General features: G+C 39.3%; 1 protein-coding gene across 1 annotated transcript; it reads left to right on the forward strand.

The window, feature by feature from the left end:
- Nucleotides 1-3,914: 3,914 nt before the first annotated feature.
- Nucleotides 3,915-9,956, forward strand: TNFSF13B (TNF superfamily member 13b). The gene is made up of 6 exons (XM_026679039.2): nt 3,915-4,848; nt 4,941-5,037; nt 5,573-5,629; nt 6,524-6,636; nt 6,716-6,866; nt 9,331-9,956. The coding sequence occupies exons 1-6, from the start codon at nt 4,441-4,443 to the stop codon at nt 9,441-9,443; spliced, it is 939 nt and encodes a 312-aa protein (XP_026534824.1). The 5' UTR covers nt 3,915-4,440; the 3' UTR covers nt 9,444-9,956.
- The last annotated feature ends 11,343 nt before the right edge of the window (nt 9,957-21,299 follow it).

Below are 21,299 nucleotides of genomic sequence, written 5' to 3' on the forward strand. Positions count from 1 at the left end.
TTAGTTTTATTTTATTTTAGGAAAAGAGACTTTAACACATTTATTGCTGAATGTTGTGTTCTGAATTGGAGGGAAGAATAAAGCAGTTCAGTATAGTGTGTACATTAGTTCCATAGATAAACATGGTTTGCAAAATATACTTGGCAGTCTTTTCAGAGAATCATAGACGTCTAGATACTAGACTCATTTGTTACTAAAATTAATCTGTATTTTCAACCCCTGCTCCTGCTTGGTTAAGGCCCCCAGGGAGAGGCATGTGGGTAGATCCTTGCAATGGTAAATGCTTCCTTGAGAGAGGATAGTCCTTCCAACTCTGAAAGAGAGAAGAGTCTCCACCTCAAGAAACCGCTGCTGGATCCCTGTGATTTGGACAATTTTCATCCAATCTCCAGGCTTTTCTTGGGAAAAAAATGGAGAATGTGATCAGACTACAGTTCCGAAGGTGGCAATTAGGTTTCAGAACCTGGTACAGTACTGAAACAACTTGGTCATCCTTGATTTGTGGATGGGGGTAGTGTATCCATCCTGGCCCTTGGTGACGTTACAGCTTTTCATACTATTCAAAGATGTCCTGGTCAAGCTTGGGTATAGAGAGCACTATGTTCCTGTTCTTCCTCTTAAGTCTGAAGGTTTCTGTCAGTTTGAGGGCAGAGTCGTGTCCTAGATCCCTGCTTTGAAGAGTGCCATAGGGCTCTCCCCCCCCGCCGCCCCTTTTAATATCTACATCAAGGCTCAATCACTTGTTGATATGGAAGGACAGACCTCAGCTCAACCTACCAGTACAGTGATTGTGGATTGGGGCCCCATAGGACCTGGGCTGGAGATGTTTCAACTTTGAATGGGGTTGTACTGTCCTGCTTGGATTCAGCATGCAATTTTGTAGTCCTCCTAGACTTGTAGCTCCTGTTCAAAGAGCAGGTGATATCTGTGAGCAGAGGGACTGTTACACAACTCTTGTATACCATTTATACCTTTTCCTGTCTGCTCCCAGTCATTCGTCCTTAGTCATTCCTGAGTGAATTACTGAAACCTGTTCTACCTGGGGCTGCCCTATGAAGACGTTGGAATCATCAATTGATCCAGAATGCAGCTGTGCAAGTAGTTAAAGCATTCCTTATTATACTCATGTATACCACAAGATAACATTGGCTCTACACTAGTTGCAATCCAAAGTGCTAGTTGTCACCTGTAAAAGCACTGTATGGCATTGGAGTGCATTGTTTACAGTATCTGCCTATCTCACATGCTCCAACAGAAACAATGCCATCTTGTGAGACCCCAGAAACATGCCTTCTCAGCAGTGGCCCCTAGCCCTTGGACTTGCCTTTCTCCTCCTGGTACACTGCCGGCACTGCAAGCTTTAGAAAGGTTAAGATCTTGCTTCCCCCCCCAGCCCTTGGACAAGAGGAGCAGATTTCACATTTGGTGGGATACAACAAGCTTTTTGTTTTGATCACCATGTAATTGTTCTGCAGTATTTTAATGGTATGTGTTTCTTTTGTTTTGAGTTGTATGGCTGTAGATCTGTCACAAAGGATATTTTAGACTGTAGAAAAAGTGCAGGAATTCGAACTTGATTTCACTGTAAATAAGCCTTGCAATTTCTGGAATTCTTAAGTAATTGATGGGTGGCTTTTCTATGGTATTTCATTTATCAGAAGTCTTTTTCTTTGTCCTTCACCGCCCATTTATCATTTTCCAGTCCAGCTTGGAAGGGGAAATCTGGCAGCTATTACTTTAATACATATGATTAAATCCCCAAATGTAATTTAATTTTGTGATGCACAATTAACATCTTTTGATATTATTAATATTATAAATAACACTAAGGGAAAAACAATTCATTGCAATGGCTACATAAATATTTTTACTGCCTGTTCTGTGTTTAAATAAGAAAAGGTATAGCTAAAGATTGTAATCATTTTGATGTTACCGTACAGACTCAAAGGCTGGTAAACTTGGTCATGCCCAAGGCTTTAGTTTTTAATTTTTTAATTTTTTTTCTTTGCGTTTCTTATGGGATTGTTTACTTTGGAAACACCTTTCTGCCCGTGCTATTGTGAACATAACAATCAATACAAAAATACACCAAATATTTCAAGAAATGTTCTAGCATTATCATGCTAAATACTATAATATTTCTTACAATATGTGGAATTGAAAATCGATCGTTATATTCAGGATAACACAGGCAGATATTTATACTATGCTAAATGAAAGCCAGTAAAGAAGGCATCAGGCTAGAAACTCTGGCTGTGAATTCTAGTTTTGCCTAAGGCGTGAAGCCAGCTGAGTGACCTGGAGATAGTCATTCCCTCAGTGCTAGAAAGCAGGCAAGGGCAATTAATTTCTGAAATAAGTATTAGATTTTTGTATCCCTCCTTTTTATTAATAACTTTTTATACACTATAAAATGTCAAACATAAAAGTAATACTCTCTCCTCCTGTTATCCTACAACAACCAACGCTATGAGGGGATTGGGCTAAGAGAGGGACTGGCCCAAATCCACCCAGCTAGCTTTTATGTTTGAGTTGGGACTAGGGCTCACTTACTCCTGCTTTCCAGGCTATCTGTCTTCACCATTACACCAGACAGAAATCCTGTCAAGAAAGTTGCAGAGACTTGTTCAGGTGAAGGATCAAGGAACGACCACTGACCTGAAGGCACACAAACACACATATGCAAAAGTATGCTGAACCCAATTGTGCCAACCATGAGGATGATGCTACACTATTATACAGTGGTTCTCCAGGAATAGATATTTTTTTCATAATTACTTAGGAATTGATATAGTAGCATTAGGCTTATTGTGTTGGTTTATTGTACTTTAGATCCTTTTTTTCCCTTGAGTTTTTCTAGATACTTGCTTTGACTTACAGACATTTTTAATAATCTTGAAGCTTATCATATTTTAGAAATACATACTTTTCATATTTTGATAGCAGAGCAACTTTTGTGGGTCAGTAATTTCCTGGACCTGTAAAACTTTGATTAATCTTTCACCAATATTTTTGAGCAAAATCTTTTTAAGTACACCATCTTGGTCTAATGGTTAAAGCACCAGGCTAAAAGCTGGTAGACTGTAGGTTCTAGTCCAGCTTTAGGCATAAAAGCCGGCTGGGTGACTTCGGGTCAATCATTCTCAGTCCAACCCACCTCACAAAGTTGTTATAAGGAAAATAGGGGGAAGGAAGATATATTAGGCATGTTCATTGCCTTGACTTATAAAATAAAAAAGGCAGGATAGAAATCAAATAATCTTTTTCCATATACAAAATTTGTTTTCTATTTATATTATCATACAGTATTGGAGGGAAAGGACGAGAAATGATGTTTCCAAGTAAATATATATTTGAAAAGAAATACAGTATAGTAATCAAGGCAGATAATGTTTTTTTGTTTGTAATTGCTCGGGGGGGTGTGTGTTATAAATTGGAGTAATTAGTTTACATGAATTAATATCTAATATATGCAATGAATTTTCTAATTAATGTACCAATATTAATTGATTTATAAATTGATTCACTAATTAAATTACTTTCTTTTTCTAATTACTTTCTAACTTATGCAATTCATTTTCATTATTGCATTGAGAAATATAGCAGAATTGTGCTGAAAGAACTGTGATTCAGGTAGGTTCATAGCAAATATATAAAGCCCTCTTAATTTTTATTTCTTCCTGAAATAGTCACTTGAAATGTTTATGCAACACTCAGCTCAAATGATTGCACAAGTTTATTAGGCTTAGTTGTAATGACTGATTTTATGCCCAGAATTTGTTTTTATACACATAACTCTTTGAAACTGCAAACCAGTGAATCACAAGTAATTCATGGTACTCTTTGACAGTCAGTCCTAGGGTATTTCTATATTGGAAGATTACATTGACTTTTTTGGTGTTTGGAAGAAACAGGGGCTTCACCTCTCTGTCTCAGATATAAGACTGACACGAACTAAGAGAATTAGGCCGGCTTGGATATCAAGATCCGCCTCCAGGACAATCTAATGATAAGTGGGCTAATGGAAGAAACCATACATGGATGAGAAAAGAACATCTGGAACTGGTGCAATGCTTCTACAACAGCAGACCTAATGAGAAGGGATATATGTAGCATATGAGGGAACTATAAATGGACAAAAGTCCCACTTTTTAAAAAAAATCTTCACCCCATACAAATGCACTCATTTGTCAAGGAGGAAATTAATGCCCAGCTGTAATTTCATTGGTAGAGGTTGTGCAGTCAGGCAAAGTCATGGGGCTGCATAATGAGGATAAAGGGTAACAAATGAGGTAGAAACCAAAATGAGGAAGATTCATTGCCGAAATACAGAAACAGAGCTTTACACAGTGCAGATGCAGAGCAGAAACAACATACGTGGCGTCAGTAGGTTCTCATGACCGGAAGCATGCAGTATGGGATTTTGACTACGTAGCTTGGATGCAACTGGAAAATGTTTGCATTGCACAGAATGAGAAGCAGCTGAAGTTTCTACTTGGTTTTAATAAAGGAGTCATGAAATCTATGAACTTCCCGCGAGAAAAAAGCAATATCTTCACCACTGGTGGATCTTCTCCCTCTTCCTCTCCTTCCATTAATGGCTTTGATTGCAAAGGGCTCCTATTCATCTTTCTTGGACTTGCAGTGTTTATCTCCTCTTGCCTGGCGGCAGCATCTCTTTACTATGTTGTTGCACTAAAAACAGAACTAGCAGTCCTAACTAGCCAGCTGAATGGCAGGATTCAGGCAAGGAATTCACTTCCGCAGTTTGTTGAGCCCTTGGGAGAAACCCAGGCAGCCAGCCCCTTCATTCCCGACTGGAAGATGGCCAATGCAGCTTCCAGCCAGGTGAGTTGAAAACCTTTGGGCACTGGAGGAGTTGAAGAGAGAGCGAGAGCAATTACAGACTTCATGATGCTTATTTGCCCATGTTTTGTCAGGGAATTGTTTTGGGATCACAACGAGGAAACCGAAACATAATGTGGACTGGAGACAGGCATAGGGGGAAAAGATCCCCCACTCAGAGAGGAGAAACAGGTAAGGTAAGATCTGGTTGGATGAAGTAAGATCTGACTGGATATCACAGTGGTCTCTGGAAAAACACCTCAGGGTCCAGGACATTGAGAATTGTGGCTGAGCATGGAGAGTCTTATATGGTCAAAATAACTTTAATCCTTCTCTCTCTTTCCCTGATCAGTTATCTCTTCCACTCAACCCATGTACATCTAACCAAAAGTGAAATAACCCTATCTTGTGTATTGCATTTTATAATTTCTCTTATTAACATGGTTCATTTGTTTTCAAAATAAAATATTAGCAATACTATAATTCTAAACTGTCATTTTTTTCCAGGCATAGTTTGAATGAGCCCCTAGCAACATGCATTCATTACAGAATATGAATGCAAAGTCCCTTAACTAGTTTGAAATAAAAACTCCTTAGTCGTGTAGGAAGAGTTACAATCAAAACTTTCCTGAAATTAATTATTTTTCATTTCCTCTACTTGAATCTCATTGTTAATTTCCTTTTATGTTTTTCCCCCTTCTCTCTAATTTGAAATATCTCTTTCTAGTATTACAGTCATGTCTGCAATTGATGGCTGACAGCAAAAGTGTCATTCAGCAACATGGTAATGTACTCATTTATTAACTTGATTTAGCGCAACCCACCAATTTTCTGTGAGTAGACATATTCTGCCATAATTGCTCAAATGCAACCTTGTTTTTAAATAACGCAGGAAGGGCAAATCCAGTTATACTTATTAGCATTTTACCACTCCACTTGTTTCCCACTTGTAGGGGAAACTCTGGGTCAGCATTAGAGATTCAAGTTTTCAACTCTGATAGTCCACTGTTTCAATGGGTGACACATGGGAATGCACAACCAATTATGGTTTGTCCCAAAGGATTTGTTTGTTTCTATAGCTTATATGCTAAAAATCTATGTGTACACAGGACACCTGACTACAAGCTTTCTCCTATATTCCACTACATTCTTTTAGTTCACCAACCTTCTGAGGTGAGTTCAGATAGAGTCTGAACCCTGGTAGATCCATGAAAATATGGCTTTTGTCAGGAGGCTGTTCTTGAAGATCTTTGGAGTTCACCTTGGTATACAAAAGCTACTTATCTCTTTTTTAAAATCCAAATGTATTGTTAAAGTATTGAAATAGATTACAAAGAATATTGGGAAAAAAGCAAATACTGTATTACAAAAAAAGTTGAAAAAAGCAAGGAAGATGATACAAAAGCACTGCTACATTTTAATTTAAAAAGTCATAGTGAAAAAATAAAAGGTAAATTACCTTTTAATGATTCATCTTTCCCTTCCCTTTGTATCCTCAACCACTAGCCAAGGTTTAGTTACCTGAGCTACTCATCAAACATTAATACTTGTTCTTAGTTTCTGTTTGAGTTATTTATCTGAAAAGCGTAATGATTTTTTTATTTTTTTTAAAAAAACACAGGAAATATATAAGGAAAATAATTAATCCACGTTTAATGAGATACTAATAATTTTTCAGATGACTCAAGTATAGTTCCCTGGCTTCTTAGCTTTAAAAGAGGAACAGCTCTAGAAGAACATGGAAATAAAATACGGGTCAGAGAAACTGGCTACTTCTTCATATATGGTCAGGTAAAATAGAGAAAAAAAATTCCTTTATTAATCTGTCTGAACTATTAATTTCAAGTGGTAATGGAATTTATTTGTTCAGGTTTTATATACAGATGAAATGTTTGTAATGGGACATTTGATTCAGAGGAAAAAAGCCCATGTCGTTGGAGATGATCTCAGTCTGGTTACATTATTTCGTTGCCTGCAAAACATGCCTGAAACCTCTCCTAACAATTCTTGTTATACCGCTGGTAATTATGAAAACCATCTTAAATGTATTGGCCTAGATAAGCATTTTACTGGTAGGAAAGAGAATTAGCTATATAAAAGGATTCATTAGTGGATGGTGTGGTGGGCTATGCTGAACTCCTTACATCATATAGAAGAGTTCCAGTTAATCCTTTCTCTTAATTTCAGTGGCAGCAGCAACCTCTGTTAAGAGAAACAGATGCAAAGATGCATGGCTTTTTGCTTTTGGGCACATCTTTCTATGTTAGGAAAATGGCGTAAAACTGGGGACTACCTGATGGACACAGACATAAAATCTGCTGGAAATGGGAAAAAATGCTCTAGGCCACTCAGGACTTAGAAAATGCATCGCTACTCAGTGGACCCAAGCCCCTGAAGAAATTGATATGCATGATTTATTATTATAGTCGATTGCATAGTCAGCCAGGTGTTTAGACTGGATTTGCCTACCTTTGTCTATCTCTTGAGTCCTTCCTAAGAATTGGGATAGGATGATATTGGGGTTTTTTTGATGATGTTAAAGATATCGTCACACGATATAAGCTGTCCCAACTAAGGCTGCCTTTTGCAATTGACATATATATTTTGACCATTCTCCTAAAAATTTAGACTAGTGTCCATGATTCCACATCCTTTGAGCCTCATGAGAATTCTTCAGGAGAGGCTGGAATCTGAAAGAGTGACTGATCCAAAGCCCCCCAGGCAGCTTCTATAATCTTAAAGTATACTGCATATTTACTACTGTAGTCTACCTTTCCATCCATGTTGGAAGTCAAGATCCCTCTAGAAAAGGACTTACAGGTAGTCTTTGATTTACAACAGACCTGTCCAATTACTGTCGAAAGTTGGGGTCTATATTAAATGAACCACACCATTAACAACCTCCCTACCCCTGCTCGCCCCAATGCATTCATTAAATGAATGTAAGGGTTGTTAAGTAGAGCACAGGATGACTTAGGTGCAGGAGATCATGGGAGGCAGGGACATGCCCACCCATATTGAACCTCCCAAGGCTTCCCCCTACTCTCTGAGATACCCCATTCTCACTTCCTGCCGCTTGGGTTCCCCACATCCCTATAGTCTCCCCCCATCTACCCTGTCACAATCACACACCTACCTTTCACGGATGTCCAGAGCTCAGGAAGTTGGAGTGGAGAAGGCTGCTCCATTGCTGGGCTACATGGCAGAATTAATGGGAAGAAATACTTTTGGTTCTCCTTTCCTTGCTATGTTTTGTCCCCGCAAGACCTGCAGCAGTAGCTTTACACTATAAGCGTTGGTAACGCTGGAGAAGCTGAGAAGAAATCCTGCCGGTTTTGTTTTCCTCACAATCTTTTCCTCCCCCAGTGCCAACAGTGCTAGCTTTATTTTATTTATTTATTTTATTTGGTTTGTCAATTGCTTACAAGATAATAAGTATAAGTAAAAACATAGTTATGAGTACATGGATACACATAAGAAAAACAAAAAATAAAAGAAACAATAGGACAGGGACGGTAGGCACATTGGTGCACTTATGCACGCCCCCTACAGGCCTCTTAGGAAAGGGTCAATAGTAGACAGTCTAAGGTTAAAGTTTTGGGGGTTTGTGGAAGAAACCACAGAGTCAGGTAGACCATTCCAGACATTGACCACTCTGTTGCTGAAGTCGTATTTCCTGCAATCAAGTTTGGTGCGATTAACCTTGAGTTTGTATCTATTGTTTGCTCTTGTGTTGTTATGGTTGAAGCTGAAGTATTCATTGACTGGTAGGACATTGCAATGTATGATTTTATATACTATACTTAGATCGGACCGAAGGCGGTGTAGTTCTAGATTTTCTAGGTCTAGAAATTCGAGTCTGGTGGCATAAGGTATTCTGCAACAATGGCCCTGGGGGAACAAAGCATAGCAACAAAAGCAAAAACAATAGGATTTCTTCTCCTCGATTGTGTCACGTGGCCCAGCCAATAGAGTGGCCTTCTCCACCCTGACTTTCTGAGTGCTGGATATATTTGAAAGATAAGTGGGGGAATAGTGACTGGGGTGTGGGGTGTAGAAGCAGGTAGGGTGGAAAAGCAGGCCCAGTGTCTGTAGGGATCCAGTAAGCAGGATGGGAGAAAATGGGTGGGTGGGGTATGCCGCAGTATCTCTATGGTCCATTATATGGACCTATGACCATGGGGGAGCTTTAGACAATGTAACTTTGAAACAAGTTCATATATAGCTTATTCTGGGAAAGGAGTGTTATAACTTTGAATGTTCATTAAATGGCCTGTGGTACCTTGAGGACCACCTATATTTATTTATATGCATCTTATTTGTAGATGTTTATAATATGTATAATATGCATCTTTTCACCTAAAAATGAAAGAAGGTAGCAGCTTTGTCAATTAGGGACTAGCCAAATCATAGCCAATGTGATTTTTTGCGGGGGGCTGGGTATATTATACTTTTGTACTTAAAACAATTGCAATGTTTTGGCAGGTGTTGCAAAATTAGAAGAAGGAGATGAACTTCAGCTTACCATACCACGGACGAGTGCCAAAATAGTCTTGAATGGGGATGTCACATTTTTTGGTGCAGTCAGACTTCTGTGAATGTCTTTTTGATGTTATTCATTGCCTAGCTTTTTCCAGCGCACCAAGATATTTCAGGAATTATGAAATAATTTGAAATCATTATGGGGGTTTCTTGCATATTACCTCTTTGGTGAGTTGTACGATGGATTTTTAAAAAAAAGATATCAACTTATTCAGAAAGAGGAAATCCTACTCATGCTGGTCCTGCACTACCCTCTCATGTGTGAATTACAAGAACTGAAACTTTTCTGGTGAAAATATAAATAGCGTGTTATTATGTAAGAAGAGTTGAACTTCTGCTGTAACAATTCTGGAGTGCAAAGTCTGTTCCCAAGAGGGCATCCTTCTGAGCCCAGCAAAGTCACAGGCAAGTTGTGTAAATATCTCAACTTTCCCTACATTTTCCTCAAGCAGCTGCAACTGGAGAATCAAGACTCTCATCCTGCAGTCTGCAGAAGAGGAAGCAAGAAATCATGCTGCACCTGAACAGCCTCAAGTGTCCTACAGAGAGCAATCAAAACATGAGCTGTAGCAGGAAGTACATGGTTCCTCTTTAGGACATGCATAAACACGGTTTCAAATATGATCATAAATCAATATAATGTTTATATGATTTTCATGCAAGTAACTATACCAGGATGCTATAATTAAAGGGCTAAGCAGGCAACGCAGTGTATATTCTATTTATCCACACACCCGTCTTATTTACTAATAATCTGTAGATAATTCTTGACTTTATGAGAATAGAGTAGAATTAGAAGAATAGAACAGAACAGAACAGAATAGAATAACATAGTTGGAAGGGACCTTGGAGGTGTTCTAGTCCAACCCCCTATACCAGGGGTGTCAAGCTCACGGCCTTGGACCAGATGCGTCATGGGATGTCCCTGCCCCCAACTGGTTTAGCGAAGGGGACAAAAGTCCCGATATGTCACTTGATGACACCATGATGATGCAAGTTTGACACCTCTGTCCTATACCATTTCAGACAAATGGTTATCCAATCTCTTCTTAAAAACTTCCAGTGTTGGAGCATTAGCAACTTCTGGAGGCAAGTTGTTCCACTGATTAATTGTTCTCACTGTCAGGAAATTTCTTCTTAGTTCTAGATTCTTCCCTCCTTGTTTAGTTTCCATCCATTGCTTCTTGTCCTGCCCTCAGGTACTTTGGAGAATAGCTTGACTCCCTCTTCTTTGTGGCAGCCCCTGAGATATTGGAACATTGCTGTCATGTCACCCCAGTCCTTCTTTTCATCAGACTAGACATACCCAGTTCCAGCAACTGTTCTTTATATGTTTTAGCCTCCAGTCCCCTAATCATCTTTGTTGCTCTTCTCTATATTCTTTCTAGAGTCTCAACATCTTTTTTTCATTGTGGCGACCAAAACTGGATGCTCTGGAATGGTTAAGAAACAAACATTCATTCTCTTCTGATGTGTACTGAATATATATATCAGCACTAACTGTAAATTTTAGTTCATTTGTATTGTCTTTGAAATATAAAAAACACAGCAAAAATGAGAATGGAGTCTGCTCAAAAATGGAAGATGCCACACTTCCAGCTTCTGGGGTAAAGCTCAGAACAAATGTTCATTTCTATTTAGTGTCTCATTTCTTTACAGTGAAAGAAAAATATGGGCCGTGTTATAAGGTTTGGAAGATGACTTGAAATGATTATTGAGCTGGGGCAGGGAAAGGAATGTAGGAATGTCACACCACTTGTTTGGGATGGTATACAGTCTCCTGCCTTGGGCAGGGGGTTGGACTTGAAGATCTCCAAGGTCCTTTCCAGCACTATGATTTTATTTCTATTTCTACCTGTACTCAATTCCTCGAAGCAGTTTTTCCCAAGGATCACATTCCCAGATGTTTGTTGCCAAATATTCCCAGAAAAAGAAGCACGTGGAGCTATGTTTATGCCCCCAGATACCAGTGGTGGGATTCAAAATTTGTTACTACCAGTTCTATGGGTGTGGCTTTGTGGGCCTGGTATGGCTTTGTGGGCGTGGCAGGGGAAGGATACTGCAAAATCCCATTCCCTCCCCACCCCACTAACCTGCTTTCCAGTTCCATTCTCCTGTGCATGGCAACAAAAGAAAACCCAGCCAATCAGCTGGGACTCGGGAGGCAGATAATAGTTGGGGGCAGGGCCAGTCAGAAGTGGTATTTGCTGGTTCTCCGAACTACTCAAAATTCCCACTACCGGTTCTCCAGAACTGGTCAGAACCTGATGAATACCACCTCTGCCAGATACCCTGAAGCAACTTGTTGCCTTTGAATATGAAATTCTGCTTCAGCTTTTGACATGCGAAGGATTTATATAAATGAGAAATTGAATGCGTGGCCTTTAACTATAAGAAATAATAAATACATGAGCTGGTCTATCATGTGGTCAAGACGGCAGTTTCAAGGCTTCTTGATAGGCCATCCTTACTGAGTAGTTTTTCCATAGAAAATGGAATGCAATTGAAAATGATTTAAGGAAAAGATCTGATTTGAGAATTGTTTGGGATACAAATAATAATCTATATCAGAGGTCTCCAAACTTGGCAACTTTAAGTCTTGTGGACTTCAACTCCCAGAATTCTACAGTCAGCATTCTTGGAGTTGAACTTCATAAGTCTTAAAGTTGCCAAGTTTGGGGACCCCTGATCTATATAATAGGCCATTTTATTCAACATAATAGTGAACTTAAAAAGAAGAGTCAAGAGAAAACACAAGCTATTTTGGATTAAATAAAGAAAAAAGACATCTCCAGAGAAGATAAGTAATTTTTCGACAAATTCTACAATGGCAGTTATCTATGTTAACAGTAAGAGAAATGGAAATAAAAAGAATCATAGAATAAAAGGTAAACTTATAAGTGTACTTATAATTGCTGTAAAGTAAATCAAAAGCTACTTTATCTTTCTATTTTTTTCTTTCTTGAACTTTTATGGCTTTGTTTTCAATTTCTTTCCTTTTCCTTACTTTATATTAATATGTGTTTTTTATTTTATTTTTACAAATATTTAATAATAATTGCATAAAAAGAAAAGAAAATGAAATCCACATCCTCAATCCTAGTCACAAATTCTAAAGATACTCCTTCTGTAAAACAAAACAAAACACAGGTTTCTGGACTCTCTCTAGCCCCACCACCCTCCCTACAGCCATAGTCAATTAATATTGGGATGCAGGGATCCTTGGTGTCTACTGCTTTGCAGCAAAGAAACAGCAGATGCTGAAGCTGACATTTACTTACAACATCTGTAAGTAAAGGGTGGTATGAAACAGTGGTGGGATTCAAAAATGTTTACTACCGGTTCTGTGGGCATGGGTATGTGGGTGTGGCAGGGCAAGGTTATTACAAAATCCCATTCCCTCCCCACCCCACTAACCTGCTTTCCAGCTCCGTTCTCCTGTGCAGGGCAACAAAAGAAGACCCAGCCGATCAGCTGGGACTCAGGAGGCAGAGAATAGATGGGGGTGGGGCCAGTCAGAGGTGGTGTTTGCCAGTTCTCCGAACTACTCAAAATTTCCGCTAACGATTCTCCAGAACTGGTCAGAATCTGCTGAATACCGCCTCTGGTATGAAAGATAACATTACTGCAGGATTGCCAGTCTTGACCGCAGCAAGACTTCTGTTCATTGGACAATGAGCTACTGGGTGGCATAGCTGCAACATTTTGATATTGCAGAAAGCAGAGTCATCTTTCTCAGTTCTGGAACAGGAATATTAACAATTATTTACAGAAATTACTAAGCAGAAATTCCTAATCAGTTGTAGTTGTTGGCTCAGAGCAGGGTAGGGAGTTGTAACGGTGGGGAGAAGAATGGGAAACAGTATTTGGACAATCATCTGTCTAATCCTTCATGAACAATAGATCATTTTGAGGGAAGGAGGGATAACCATGTTAGAACTCAGCCAGCACTAGTGTCTCTGTTCTGGTAGGATGGGAAAGAGGACTCCTTGAGCTGATATTTGGCTGATATTTGGTGTTATCTGGGAGACACAGGTGCCTGTGTCTGAGAAGAAAAACATTAACATATGACATTAAAAATTTGCATTCTGAAAGGGGGCTGCAGAAACCCGGCTGACTTTTTTTTTTTAAATTTTATTGGTTTTTAAAAACAAGCATAAACAAACAAAACATAAAAACATCAAGCTATCTTCCATATGTGTGCATACAGCGTGCCGGTTGGTTTACAAATTGTTTTGTGCTTCCATTTCGTTGTCTTCAATTGCAATTACATTGCATATAATCTCATATTTTCAATCAAATATTAAATACCTTAGTATCATTATTAATCAATTATTTGACTATACTTTTATTCATTCATGTTTTACAAGATAATCATAATTTACTTAGTTTATTTTATAACAGTTCATATTATCCCAAATCTATCCTAAAATAATTTTGTAGATATAATAAGAAGTACATCTTTATATATTTATTATTTTCTAAAAGTCTACATATTTCATGACTGTATTTTATTGTCTAACCATTGATAGAAAAGATCCCAAATTTTATAAAATTGTTTATCCTCTTGTTCTCTAATTTCAAATGTCAATCTACTCATTTCAGCACATTCCAATATTTTCTTAATGATTTTCTCCTGTGATGGTATTTTCTCATTTTTCCAGTTTTTAGCAAATACAATCCTAGCCGCTGTTAATACATTTACAATCAGGTTATTTCAAGTCTTTACTATATATTTCAGGTAAAATTCCCAATAAAAATATCTCTGGTTTCAAGTCTATATGTTTTTTTGTCATTTTTTCCAACCACGTGTGGATTTTAGTCCAGTATTTTTTAGCATCCACACAAGTCCACCACATATGGTAATATGAGCCGGGTGTCTGATGACATTTCCAACATTTTTCGGATTTATTCTTGAACATTCTTGCTATTCTTGTCGGGGGGAAATGCCACCTGTAAAACATCTTATACAAATTTTCTTTATATGCTGTTGACATTGTCATTTTATAATTTTGAGACCACAATTTTTGCCATTTCTCTAAATCGATCCCATATCCAAAATTCTTCCCCCAAGCAATCATAGTTTCTTTAACTTGTTCTTCTTCTAATTTAATTTCTAATAAATATCCATACAGTTTTTTAATCACCTTTTCATCAGTACCTGTCAAAATCTTATCTAAATCGGTCAATTTATCATAGAAACCTTCCATTTTAGAATCTTTATCATACCTTGAATGTATTTGCGCATATGAAAACCAATTCATCTTTATACCTTGTTCCTCTAGTTTTTGTATAGATTTGAGTTCAATATTTCACCATATCTAACTGTTTGTTCCTTTTTGTATATTATAGGATTAGAAAATGCTTCAATAGTCGATAACCAGACTGGAATTTTCAAATAACATTGTCTTTTAATCTTCTCCCAGTTTAACCACAGAGACTCCCATATATAATGTCTTCTAAAATACCCCTGTGTTTTAGTTCCTTTATACCATAAAAAAGCATGCCACCCCAACAACAGGTCATGTCCTTCTAATGTCAACAATCTAGTATTTCTTAGTGTTATCCATTCCTTAACCCACATCAGATTTGTAGCTTGATAGTACAACTCCCAATTAGGCAAACCAAATCCTCCTCTAATTCTAGCATCTTGCAAAAGTTTTAACTTTATTCTCGCTATCTTACCTTGCCATATATATTTCAACACAATTTTATTTAAATCTTCAAAATAATCTTTTCCAAGCCTAATTGGAATTGTTTGAAACAAATATAAAATTCTGGGTAATATATTCATCTTGATTGTTGAAATTCTCCCTATTAGTGACAGTTGTAAATTTTCCCATTTCGCCACATCTAGCGCTATCTGCTCTTTAAGTTTGATATAATTATTCTCTTTTAATGTACTACATCTTGCTGTCAAATATATCCCCAAGTACTTGATCTTATTCGTGACCTGAATTTTCAATAGGTCTGCCAGTTCTTCCTTTTGTCTTAATAGCATATTCTTTGTCAAGATCTTTGTCTTATCTTTATTTATTTTCAAACCAGCCACCTTTCCATATGTCTCTATCTTTTTTATCAATTTTGGTGCTGTTTCTAGAGGGTCTTCTAAGATGAAAACCAGATCATCTGCAAATGCTTGCAGCTTAAATTCTTCCTTTTTGATTTTCATTCCTTTTATATTCTTTTCATCTCTAATATTTCTGTTTAGCACTTCCAAAGTTAACACAAACAACAAAGGTGATAGTGGGCACCCTTGTCTTGTTCCTTTTCTTATATTGATAGAGTCTGTCAGTTCTCCCTCTATCATTACCTTTGCCGTTTGCTTATAATATATAGCTTCTATTGCTTGAATAAATTTTCTAGCAAAACCCATCTGTTCCAACAGTAATAACATGAATCGCCAATTCACATTATCAAATGCCTTCTGTGCATCTAAAAATATCAGAGCCATTTGTTTTTCAGGATGTGCCTCGTAGTATTCCAAGGTGTCCAAGATTACTCTCGTATTGTCTTTAATTTGTCTCTTTGGCAGAAATCCATTTTGATCAGGATGAATAAAATTATTTAAATATTTTTAAGTCTTTCTGCCAATATTGAAGCAAAGATTTTATAATCTGCATTTAGTAGAGAAATAGAACTCTATAGTTCTTAATTTGTAATGGATCGGCCTCCTCTTTTGGAATAAGTGTAATATAGGCTTCTGACCATGATTTAGGTATCTTCTTCTTTAACATAACTTCATCCATAACTTCTAGCAATGGAAGATTCAACGATTCTTGTAATGTTTTATAAAATTCTGCCGGAAGTCCATCTGGGCCTGGTGCCTTTCCATTATTTTGCTTCTTGAGTGCTTCAGTTAACTCCATCATCGTTATATTGCTTTCTAACATTGTTTCAGTCCCTTTAGGTATCTGAGGTAAATTAGCATTCTGTAAGTACTGTTTAACTCTTTCCTCATCAATATTCTCTTGCATATATAATTTCCCATAGAAGTCTCAAATGATTTCCTTCTTCTCTTTACTACCATAGCAAACTTGGCCTTGGTCATCTATTAATTACAATATTTTCCTTGATTCTTTCTCCTTTCTCAATTTGTATGCTAACCATTTACCTGGTTTGTTTGCGTCTTCAAAGTAGTTCTGTTAAGCACCTCTAATTTTCTGTGCTAATTCTTCTTTTTCTATTTGACCCATTTTATGTTTAACTATATCAATTTTTAGCTTGATGTCCTTTTTCTGTAGCTCTTTTTTAAGTCTTTTATACTCATCCTCTAAGGCCTTAGAGGCTAATCTTTTCATAGTATTCCTTTTCCTTGTATAGTCTATTATCAAGCCTCTAACATATGCCTTCATTGTATCCCATACATTCTGAATTGATGTATCTTCTTTTTTGTTTTCTCTAAAGAAAAAAGCCAGTTCTTCCTCCATCCACTGTGTGAAATCTTTTTCCTTTAAAATAGTATTATTTAGCGTCCATCAGAAACCTGGCTGACTATTGAAGCAGTTAGTTTAGTCTTAGCTCCCTTCCCTTGTCTGTGTAGGTTTGCAGGATGGCTGGGGATCAATAGCTATGAGGTGTGGTCCAAGGCTTTCTAATGCATGGTGAGAAAAAAAAGCCAAATGCTGCTTTAATGGGAGAAGCAGGAGGATATTAGAGAAGCACATTTTGTGTGTGTCACAACTTTCGTTTCTCGCAAAGGGAACCTGTGGTGGTCTCTCATGAAAAGAAGAAACAATGCAAGGTTGTCTCGGGATGAAAGCCCAGAGCAAACTCTGAAACCCTCTTTTATTAGAAGCAATCTTTGTTAACGTAGCAATTTTTGTTAGCGTCCTATCACAAACGCATTACATCACACAAAATGCACTGATTATTCGTGTAAGCATACAAAGCTGCAAAGTTTAAGTTTGCTACAATTCTGGGTAAGAAATGGCAACAGTTTGTCCTTGTTCCTTGCTTCGTGTTGCAGCCAACCACCAGAAGGCTCCGTTGTCCTGGCACGTACACAAAGAACAAAGAATAATTCCCACATCTCCTCTGTTTTTCCTTTTTAAGAGACAGGGAGTGTTTTAGTCCCAATAACAGTCTTTGTCAGGCGCGTAGGCAAGAGTGTTGTGCATGCTGATGTTATCCACGACGTTCGTGACTTCTTCAACCATCACAAACATCTTGTCCTCGTCTGGGTCGTCACAGGTTGGCTCTCCTATCTCATCTTCGGATGGCAGTGGTTCATATGTGTTAGTTATTTGTTGATTCCAGAGAGCCATTACCTGCGCAGTGGCTTTTTTCTCAGCCAAGAGGGATAAACTGTTAGAAATAGTGCGTACAAAGATGGGTAATACACAAGGCAATACAACACATCCCGCAGCAATCATACCAATGAGCGCTACAATAGCTTGCAAACCAGGAAATTTTGGGAACCAGGATCATATTTTGAGGGCCTCTTACTTGAGCAGAGTCAATAGGTGGGGTGTACCAGTAGTTGTAAACAGTGGTGCCCCCCACGTTAGTCCCGGACACCTTTTGAAAGAGATATTTCTTTTCCTGTAGACAAGACCTCTGCCAGCTGTGTGAGCCGCAGGTAACTCCTGCAGCGTCGTTAGGACCTTGGCCTTTGCTGATGGCAAAGCAAGCATCAAAGCATACTGAGGTGTTGGTACCCCCCCCCCCCGAGTGACATTATGGGTTATGTACTCATTTTTTGTTTGACTGGTTGAGAACATTCCTGCAAGATCAGAACTGGAGCCACCTTTGTATGCATAGACATAGAGGGATGCTGTAACGGGTCCCACTGCCTTAGGCTCGTAGCACTGAATGCCTTTGGCAGTGTAACATCGCGCATATTGAGTGTTGTTATGCAGACAAGGGGAGACCGTCGTGGAGTTGCACTCAGGCTTCAAAGTATGATAGATCAGGGTGGATTGGGTTTTCGTTCCGCTGCGAGTAGTTTTGATGCAGGCGTCGCAGGAGGATGGGGTGGCTGTCGTATCGGCAGGAACGATGTGGAAGCCCAGGAAGCAAATGATGAATGCAGCAGGCAGCTTCATGATGCTGATGTAGGCAAGGCTGGTTTGGGTAGAAAAGGCCTCACTTGTCATCCGGGGACCCAGGTGGTGTTGTTGTTGTAGGAAACAGCAGCGTACCCTCGTCCCCAGGTTATAAGTTCAGCAGGCCCATGCCATGTGGGATCTGGCAATTGTCGAAAGTAGACTGGAGGTCTAGGAGCATCCTTGGATGGAGAGCAAAAGTGTCGAGAGGCGGCAGAAGAAGCAGGTGTGCCAGACTCATTCAGGAAATTCAGTGTAAATAAGCACAAGTTAAGCTTGTTTTGCAGCGTGGGTAGCCCTGGGGTGAGTTTCCCCATCGAGTTTTGAACTTTGTCAAGAGCATTCTTTAGGGTCAGATTGGTTCTTTCTACTATGGCCTGCCCTTGAGAATTGTATGGAATGCCAAATTTGTGCAAAATGCCCCATTGTTTACAGAAGGTAGCAAAGTTGGTACTAGTATAGGCGGGGGCATTACCAGTTTTTAATTCCGAGGGCTTTCCCAGGCACGCAAATGACCGGATGCAGTGGTTAATGACATGTTTTGTGGTCTCTCCTCTTTGCGGGGAGGCCATGATGAACCCTGAGTATGTGTCCACTGAAACATGGATATATTTCCATGGTGCAAAAGGCGCATACTGGGTTACATCCATTTGCCAAATTTGGCATGCTTTTAAGCCTCTGGGATTTACTCCCATTGGCAGGGCAGGGGCTTGTTTGCTGCAAGTAGGGCATTGTTGAATAATTGCAGCAGCCTCTTGGGCGGTGATTTGGAATTCCTTCATAAGAGCCCTTTTATTTTGATGAAAATAGTTATGACTGTCCCAAGGGGTTAGGGGAGAAAGAGAGAAAGCGGATAGAATAGTAGCAGCGGATGTGGCTGAAGGATTTGATTAACATAGTATTGGCACATGGTGGGGCTGTTGAGCATGCCTTGAGGCAATACCTTCCATTGATATCGTTTAGTGGGATGAGAATTGTTAGGTTGGGGAATAGTAAAGGCAAAGAGTTTGCGGTTTTCCGCATGAAGGGGGATGGAAAAGAAACAGTCCTTGAGGTCAAGCGAAGGGGAAGAGGGTGAGTCATTCTAGCTGCAAGATTAGCAGGTACATCTGAATAAAATTGAATTTTTATAATATTTGTATAATCCTGATCAATAATCCCTGGAATCACAAAAAACCTTTCTTAGAAGCTGAGGAACGAGGCAAGGCCAACTCTTCCGAAAAAGAGCAGCACCTCCCCCTGGGGCCCGGCATTGGGCTTTGAAATGCCCAGGCTTCCCACAATTGAAGCAATTCCCAGTAGGTTTAAGACCCTTTTGCAAAGCTACAGCCAAGGTCTCCATGTTATAAAATTGCGAACTTACTACAGCACAAGCTTTAATCAAATCTGCCAAGGTTGCCTCCCCCCGCGCAACCAAAGGCTGCAAAACCCGCTTACAATCTGTATTTGCATTTTCCACTGCCAATTTCATCAAGAGTTCTTTCGTAGCTTCTGAATTAGAAATTTGCTGCTGAATGGCATTTTGGAGCTTCTCAATGAAATCTGCATATAGCTCTGTAGCTGCTTGTTTGATTTGTGAAAAAGATTTAGTAGGCACTCCTGCCTCCTCCACTCGCTTCAGCACTCCCATAACAGCAGTTGTAACAACCGGGAAGCAGTGATCAGGCAAATTTATTGCCTGCTGCTCCACAGTTGCAAACTGCCCTGCCCCATAGATTTGATCAGGTATATACAAACCCCCTAAATTATTTCCTCTGTTAATTGCTTCTCTTTGATATTCTGCATCAAATACCACGTATTGTGTTCCGTTCAGAATCATTCTCATTAAGTCTTTCCAATCTTGTGGAATCATCTTTTGAGCTTGCCCCAGACTGTGAAGCAAACCCTGGACATATGGACTTTGTATGCCAAACTCCCTCACAGATTTCTTTACTTCCCGTAAAAGAGATAAAGGCAGTGGATTCCAGACAGCCTGTAAATTTCCTGTATTATCAACTTGCCTCTGAACGGGAAACAATTGCATGGAGTCAATCTCCTGCCCCTCCAGCTGTCCTGTTTGAAAAGCTGCTTGCATAGCTGCTTGAACTCTCCCAGCATGGGGTGTATTTATTTTAGGATTTCCCACCTTGACATCTCTTGATGGATTTTTAGGAGCTGTCGGGGGAGATTTACTGACCTCATTTGCCTCCGGGGGGGGGGGGCAGTCGGTTTAAGAGACACAGGTGTCACAGCGGGGGCAAGAGTTGTACAGCAGGATTCAAATAGGGAGGGGGTGCAGAAAGGGGGCCAAGTAGGGGTTGCTCTAGAGAGGAGAGAGCCTCAAAAACCACCCTCCAAGCAATTAATATAGACGAAGGGGCCCGAGGACTTGCGTGAAGGTATTTTCCAATCTCCTTCCATACTGTAGTTTTGATACTGCCTTTAGCCGGATAAGAAGGGCAGTGTTGCCAAATGTATTCTAGGAGTTCCTCAATAGAGGTTTTTGTGAGGGGGGCATGAAGGGAGCCCCCCTTTTTAAAGGTAAAAAAATTTCGTTTGGTCAATTCTCTGATTTCCTGAATGTGAGCTGCCTGCTCCTTAGAGAATCTACCACCCATACTCACGAGGGATCCATTGTCGCCAGCGATTCAAGCGGATGGGGTGCACCAAGTCTATTCCAGACGATGAGAATGGGTGTGCCAAACACGTATCGCTTTTAGTGGATCACGTCGGGGTCACCAGTTGTGGTGGTCTCTCATGAAAAGAAGACACAACGCAAGGTTGTCTCGGGATGAAAGCCCAGAGCAAACTCTGAAATCCTCTTTTATTAGAAGCAATCTTTGTTAACGTAGCAATTTTTGTTAGCGTCCTATCACAAATGCATTA

The sequence above is a fragment of the Notechis scutatus genome, chromosome 1 (assembly GCF_049901735.1).
Source record: "Notechis scutatus isolate UNSWTSFEM ecotype Mainland chromosome 1, rNotScu1.2, whole genome shotgun sequence".
Lineage (NCBI taxonomy): Eukaryota > Metazoa > Chordata > Lepidosauria > Squamata > Elapidae > Notechis > Notechis scutatus.

Excerpts from the sequence above, each read along its gene's own strand:
- TNFSF13B (XM_026679039.2), top strand. The coding sequence starts at position 4,441 with ATGCAACTGGAAAATGTTTGCATTGCACAGAATGAGAAGCAGCTGAAG. Across the intron at positions 5,038-5,572 it reads CACTCAGAGAGGAGAAACAG|TATTACAGTCATGTCTGCAA; the intron begins GTAAGGTAAGAT and ends ATCTCTTTCTAG. Across the intron at positions 5,630-6,523 it reads AAGTGTCATTCAGCAACATG|ATGACTCAAGTATAGTTCCC; the intron begins GTAATGTACTCA and ends ATAATTTTTCAG.